The 7832-nt window shown below is 37.4% G+C and overlaps 1 protein-coding gene across 1 annotated transcript in view; it reads left to right on the forward strand.

Moving 5' to 3' along the window:
• Positions 1-3555, forward strand: part of LOC119409661 (sialic acid-binding Ig-like lectin 5) — a gene marked incomplete at its 5' end in the record, with an annotated part of 5787 nt that extends 2232 nt beyond the window's left edge. The window contains 4 exons of the mRNA XM_037676562.1: positions 1417-1701; positions 1853-1961; positions 2057-2109; positions 3188-3555. Coding sequence (XP_037532490.1) covers positions 1417-1701; positions 1853-1961; positions 2057-2109; positions 3188-3555 — 815 coding nt within the window. The remainder of the gene's footprint in view (positions 1-1416; positions 1702-1852; positions 1962-2056; positions 2110-3187) is intronic.
• Between the last annotated feature and the right edge of the window lie 4277 nt (positions 3556-7832).

Here is a 7832-nt window from a genome sequence, read left to right on the forward strand (position 1 = left end):
CTCTAAATTGTCTCTAGGTGTGAGTGAGAGAGTGAATGGTTGTTTGTCTCGTTTGTCTCTATGTGTCCCTGTGATGGACTTGCGACCCGTCCAGGGTGTACCCCGCCCCTCGCACATTGATTGCTGGACATGGGCATCGGCGACCCCCGTGACCCAAAATGGAAGAAGCGGGTGAAAGATAATGGATGGATGGATGGATGGATGGATGGATGGATATATATTTAGATCTCGGTAACAAAGCATCGTGCCTTTCAGGTTAGAGTTTTAAACTAAGATCTTCTTGTGTTGAGAACTGACACAGTTAAAGCTGTTTTGGTCGTCTTCTTCTTCTTCTTTCGGTTTTTCCCTTGAAAAGAAAATACGTAGAGTGTGATCTGTTGTTTGAAAATGTGTTGTGAAGGATGATAAGCTACGATAACACCAAAAGTTGAGCTCTTAATCTGCTAAATTTGCCATGATTTGATTGAACTGGGTAACTCTAAAATTTGTTCAGTTGTAGAGGTGAAGCCAGTGATGACTTTCTGGGAAATTCATTAAAATGCATCCAGTGGTTCATGAGATATTTTGCTAACAGAAAACAGAGTTGACTATAAGAGTTAATGTCAAAGAACTGAGCAAAGACTTGTTTAAAGCATGTTTAGTACGATGCTCAGCAAATGCCACACCAATTTCTAGTTGTTGTTTTTTTTTTAATATGCAGCAGTTTTTATGTTTTCTAAAGTCAGTTGGCTGTGGCGGCCATCTTGAATTCAGGTGAGTTCAAAAGAAAATTTTAGATGTCACCCTAATGATTACTTTCTCAAAGTTTCATAAAAATCTGTCAGCTTGGTAATGAGATATTTTGCTAACAAGTAAACAATGCTGAATCCATCAGTTAATGGAGAAGTGTTAAACACAGATCTTGTGCAATGAGTCAGAACTCGGACAAGTTGTGGAATAATCTCGGCTACTACCGCTCCAAAATTTAGCTCGACATCTCCCAAATTGCCTGTTATTCCCATTTTTGTGTTGTTTTTTTTTTTTTTCATTTTTATTTCAGTTGGCTGTGGCAGCCATCTTGAACTGTGTCGAGTCCAAAATGTAATTAATTGTAGATATTTATTCAACAATTATGTTCCGCAAATTTCACTATAATCCGTTCCGTGGTTCATGAGATATTCTGCAGTACAAACAAACAAGCAGACATGGTCAAAAACATGATTCCTCTTCTGTTTTGTGACGATCACAGGCAGCTGGATCTTAGGAGCAGTTTGATGTCCTGCATGTCCAAGTGTCATTACGAAAGCTGAAACTGAACTCCTCTAATCCTAAAATGTTCCTTATTTCTAGATTATGTTAAAAAAAAAAAAAAAAAAAAGCATCACTATACATATAATATTGGAAATATACTATGTAATGATTCTTGTGTTTTTACAGGGTTTTCAAAGGTCTTAAACAGTTCTGGATGTGTTCATCGGTCCAAGACTTTGACCTGTGTGTGTATCAGTGAGGGGCTTCCCTTACCCACAATCAGATGGCCTCTGCTGAAGAACCACACTGGTTACATGGTCATTACCACAGTGTCAAACAACACCATCAACAGCACTGTTTCTCTGAGCGTGGAAAACGGTGGCAACATGAGTGTTGAATGTTTCAGCAGCCATGAAAATGGGGAAGCAAAAGAAAACCTCACTGTTAAACACGACGTGGTGGAAAACCTAGGTATGCTTCAAGTTCAAACACTTCTGCTACATTTCACGAATGCTTTAACAAGTTGTTTTTTTATCTCATCTTACTGTGAACACCTTGGTTAGATGGTGAAAAGTTAAAGTGCATGAACTGCTAGTGTATTTTTTTTTTCCACTCTTAATAGTATCCAACAATCTTATGGGAACAGCTGCTAGGGTGGAAGTCGTCATTGCCTTTTTGATAGGAGTTCTACTTTCAGCCATCGTTTGTTGTTTGGGTAGCGCATGCAACAGGTAAGGTGTTGTATTTTTAACATAACTTTAAAGCTTTTTTTGTGAATAAACTCTGTGTGTATTTAATGTTTCCGTATGGTTTTTCGCTTGTGCAGAATGAAACAAAAGAAATCTGAACATTTGGACGAGACCCTGGAGATGATGAACAGTCAGGATCCATTGGTACTCGTGTTTTCTTCCCTAAAATATCAGAATAAAACCGGATTCTTCCTACTAACTCATGCACAGACGTGTACATGATAAATCTTCCTCTTATAAAACCTATCATTGGTATTGCTTAATTTAGTTTGGATTGGTTTGGTAAAAAACATTACAGCAATTTTCCCATTTTAGAAAGTGCTGGGGTAGCATTCAATTTGTGGTTTTGTTTGGGTTTGCAGTGCAGGTGTAAAAATGTAAAACTGCCTTAGATTATAAACTGGAAAGTTCCTGGAAAAATTTTGATGTGGACTGCCACACTTCTTCCAATTTAAATTTTATTCATGTGACCTTACTGTGGCGGTACGACAAGTGTTCTGTCAGGCGTTTTGTATGCAAATTACGTCACCGTGGTAACTCGAAACACCCGTAAAAATAACACACCATCACAGCGCTGAGCCGATCATTTTGATATAACGTATGTGGGGGTACATGTTGCGGTTCAGGCTGCATTAAAGTCACTGTAAGAGTAAAATATAAAGTTAAGAAACCCAAAGCCAGGTGGATAATAATAGGTGTTTGCCTTCATACTAGGCAGTCCTCATTGACAATAGACAAAAAAGCACTCATTAAAATTATTATTATTAGCCAATCCTCAACAAGGAAATCATCATTGAACACTAGCTGTTTGTGCCAAACATCAACGTTATTTTAGATTAATCAAAAAAGTAAAAATGGATGTGGTTGCATTTAGTGAGCATGAGCAGGTGCAAAAGATCATCATTTAAATGCTGCTTTGCACTTCCCCATCTTGCTTCTTTGCAATGTAGTTTTAACACTTGACTCTTGCACGGTAGAAATGTGTTGTGATGGAGCATTTCATTCATTTCAGCTGATTTTCAAACAGTCTCCTGATGTTTCCACTTCAAATAGGATTATATAGCCTGGAAAACTGCACAGTGACAGAAGAGATTTGTTAAATCCAACATATATTGTATTTGGTCTTTGCTCTGTATTAGATTTGTTGCAACTCCTCTCATGTTTTTTTTTTGTTTTTTTCACACAGCAGGTCTATGAACGTCAAACAGTTCAACACAATCAGACCAAAGACCAAGAAGGGACTGAGAATGGAGCTGTGGCTGCAGAGAAAGTGCTCCCTGAACCCAGCTGCAGTCCAAACGATGTGGAGTACGCCAGCATCGATTTCTCCAAGCTGAAGACGTGGATTTCCAGGAAGAAAGCAAAGGAGCTGGAGAGCATGGCGACAGAATATGCAGAAATTAAAATCGGGGTAAAAGAGGAAACAAAAGTTAACAAGGAAGTTGAGACGTTGGAGGGTAAAGAGGAGGAGCCGGTGATGGACGGTGAGGAGAAAACAAAAGATGGTTTAGATGAGCAGGGAGGTCAAGGGGAGGCGGTTTACTCCACTGTGAAGGACGTAATGGATGAGATCTGAGGACTGAGCTGCATTCTGCTCAGTTTCTCTCACCTCCTCAGGTTTTATACAACTGCTTCCATCATCCAGCAGCTTTGACCATTTCTGATAAACAATATTCAGTTCATCATTAACCATTTCAAACAGCAAATCAAACCTGTTGTGAACTGAAATGACACACTTCATACATCTGCTGTATGTATATTACTGTATAAATATGTACGTATGTTTAGATATGAGTATTTTTGCACTTCAGAATGTTATAATGTCTTCTTGAAGCTTAACAGAAAACAGTTTTGTCTCATTAGCAGTCATGTTTATGGCATAGCTTCCCAAAAAGACAATGTGTATTTTTATTGTATTTATGTTCTTTTAACATTAACAGTTTAACATAAACTTGTTCCAACAGCCTGGTGTTCATGGAAATGAGACTTATAGATGCTGATAAATTCAATTTTGGTTTAGTTTGAGTATATTCTTTATCTTCTATCTTAAACATTATCATGGTGCTCAAAGAAAAAGACTTTGGGCCTTCAGATGAATGAGCTGGATCAGTATTTCTCCTCATTTATTTTATTTTATTAAAACATTGAGGGGCTTTGAAAAAAACTATTTTTACCAACAACAAGGTGAATTTATAGTCCAAACCCATTTATCATGTTAAGTTAAATGTATTTAAGTGAAACAGAAATAAATATACTAAGAAGCGTTATTCCAAAGTGTAAAAAAAATACGTTTATCAGTGTCAACATTTTTTCCTACATCAGATTGCTGAGTTTTTGTTGTGTGCATATAAACCTGCTCTAGCTTTAAACCATTTGCACCAAATAACAAAACAAAAGTTTTGCAGATTGAAGGAACTGCATTTAACAACCGTCTTCTTATCTTAAATTAAACTGGACTAGTCAATTATCATGCATGACTGTATTTCATCTGTTTAAAGCATAGACTGATGATGGGAGGAAACAAAACAGTCTTTTCTAAAGGACATGCTGGTCTTTTGACAAACATCAGAAAATAGCCTGTGGGTGGTTTGATGCTAAGTCTAAAGTTGAAATGAGGAAGTGAAAAAAGGTGAGACAGTTTATTCAAACCTGGTAGAAACCGTTTGGTTCAAAGACTAAATTCAGACAAAGACTCAGTCACCTTTGTTCCTGCAAGAGTTTTTCACCGACATGCAGAGGACTGACATCTAAGGGGTCTTGCTTAAGGGCCCACAGTGGGATTAACAAGGGTGGAGACCAATGTGGGGGGTTTCTACTCCACCCAAATGTTTTGTGCTGTCTGGGGATTAAAATCTGCAAATTCCCAATTTCTTCCCCTTTTAAAATTGTCACAATAAACCCAACATTTTTCAGTCAGGACATCTGGACGGTTTCTTTTTTTGTGTGTTGAAACGTTTCACCTTCCATCCGGAGGGCTTCATCAGGAGGAAGAGGGCTGGCACTGGAGGAGGGGGTGTGCCAAAGAGACCATCTTGGCACCAACATAACTGGTTTGTTCCACTTTGGAGTAAGCTGTTGGGGGAAGAATCAGTTTTGTGTTGTGTGTTTCCTTGACTGATGAAGCCTTCTGGATGGAAGGTGAAACGTTTCAGCACACACAAAAAAAAAAACTGTCCAGACGACCTGACTGAAAAATGTTGGATAGTTTACCTGGATTATTGAGCATGGACTTTGTTGTCACGGTAAACATCTATTTGTATGTGACAAATACGTTCTTATATTTTGCAAACTTTGCACCGTCTAATAATCATGGTGTCAGGATCATTAGACAGAAAGTTATGTCACAAAAAAATATTAGGCAAAAGTATTGAACAAGAATATAACATTGCCATTTAAAGCAGTGTTTAGAGAATTATTAGCTCTGGAACCTCACTCATACTCTGTACATTAAACCAAACACGGTGGTAATCTCTCTGCTGAGATCACAAAGATTCTTTGGGTTAGGGTTAACTCTCAAGTGCATACCTCCACCTCTCCAAGTTCTCTTCCACCTGTTCCCTGCTCTCACCACAGATCACAATGTCATCTGCAAACATCAAAGTTCACAGGGATTCCTGCCTGACCTCATCTGTTATCTCTCCATCACTGAGGACCTCTGTGTGCAACATCAGATGTGCATGCTGTGGCCGCACACCAGTATCACACCTGTTTAAAACCTGGGATCATACAAGTTACATGGCTTATTAAAAGAATCAAATTACAGCAGCAATTCCCATAAGATTACTTTTAATATAAGTGATTTGGCCCAGTTCAAATGAAAAAGACAATAATCTTGTTGTTCATGAAATGTGTAGTATGTCATATGAGATTCCTGCTTTGGTCTGGGTGAGGGTCCAGTTGTGGACTGGGTAAGGGTCCTGCTCTGAAAGAAATGAGACATATACACCTTTCAGACATAACATTTTGTTCACATTGAAACATTCACATTTTGCACAATGACGTGTGCTGCAGCTTGTGATACAGTGTAAATTCCTGTAACCCTATGTCAGTAAAATATCTAATTACACAGTTTTTTTATTAACATGTCTACTACCCATAAATGATCTATTAGTAACAGCATTTAATGATTACTATCCATAAATAATAAAAATCTTAATCAGTGTCACTAGATATCCTGATGCATGCTCAACGTTTCTACATTTTTTTGTAGTTTTTTTTTTTTTTTTTTTTAATGTCCAGAGGACCAGATTTAACTTTTTTAGACAGTGTCACTAGAATATGCACAAATCTGACTTAACTTGGACCTTATTTTTCACGTCTGTCCTTCTCACCTCTCCAATGTTTGGACATTTGTCCAGGTCGATGGCTCCGTCTGCTTCTTGCTTTGACTTTATGTGCATCAGCTGGTGCCACTTCAAGATGATTTCTGGATGCTGTTTTGATGTGATTCATTAAACTAAATCTTCTTTCACAATGGCAGTGTCTGCTGATCCATAGTTGAAACTGATGTCTGAGCTCAAGGCGTCAATGTCAAATGCAGATCACTCCTTTAATTCATCCTCTGGAAAACGAACATCCATGTGATCACGGAGCTTACTAATAGAAAGTGCAATCTCACCAGTATTTCTGCAATCAGCTGATCAAGTCCCCATTGCCTCTTTGACACGGTCACTCCACTGTACATCCAAAAATCACTTCTTACTTTAGCTTCGCTGCATGTTTTGCAGAGAACTTTCTCGTGAAAAATAACAAATCCCACCCAGTGTCAGTGTTTGTTCTTCTGTTTGCACATACTCAGTCATTCCATGTTAAAAGAGCCACATTTATTTGTTACTTTGGCTTGATGAATGGATGAAACTCACGTTCTGTTAGTGTTGAAACTAAAAGGCATTACATTTTTATCGTCCATCTCAGGCTCAGCACACACAGACACATCTAAACTCGTACACACTGTCAGTTTTAAACACTTAAACTAAACTGCATGTCTCTGAACTGTTAGCTAAAAATATTTGTAGAGAGCAGGCAAACTCCACACCTACCTGCAGAGGTGAGAATACACCAGGAAACCTAAATACAACGTGTGCTATTTTCATTGCAACGATAGCATGTTGGTTTTAGAGAGAAACTAGTGTGCAGTGATGTGAGAAGAAACTTCCTGGAACTTGTAATGAAAAAGTAGAAAAGGAAAGAGGCAGAGAACAGTCTGTTCAGAGCTGAAATGCTGAGCAGACTCCTGTGAGAGGGAACCAGCAGAAGATTTTATGAAAGAAAGGTAAGAGTTGATAGAACATAAAATTATGGCTATAAAAAAAAAATTAATGCGTTTATTTCAAAATAATCTTACTTTAAACTAAAAGTGTACATTTCATTGGCCATCTCTGAATTGGGTGTTTTTACAAGTTTATAAAAAGATAAGTAATATGTTCATTAATGTACCACTTTTTAATTAAATAGATTAAAATGTTTAAATATTCTGTGAATATAGAAATATTAAGAGTGTTTTGAGAAATCTGATTGGTTTTATTACTTTAGCTCCAGGCTCAGTCAGCAGCTGCAACCTGTATTTAAATCTGTGATTCCAACCATGAAGGTGTTTCTGAACTGGGTCCAGTCAGAATATTTTATGTGTTTACTTCACTTTTTGTGCATTTTCAGTTTCAAAAAAGAAAATAATTTTTTCATTTCATTGTATTTTTTGCAGTCTCTGTCATCCAGTCAAAATGTTTCCTCTGGTTTTGTTTATGCTACTTTTTGCTGTCCCAGGTAAAGAAAACATATTTGTTCAAATACTTTGTTTATATATATATATATATGTATATGTATATATATGTATATATGTATATGTATATATAT

Source organism: Nematolebias whitei, chromosome 5 (assembly GCF_014905685.2).
Source record: "Nematolebias whitei isolate Nwh7 chromosome 5, NemWhi1, whole genome shotgun sequence".
NCBI lineage: Eukaryota > Metazoa > Chordata > Actinopteri > Cyprinodontiformes > Rivulidae > Nematolebias > Nematolebias whitei.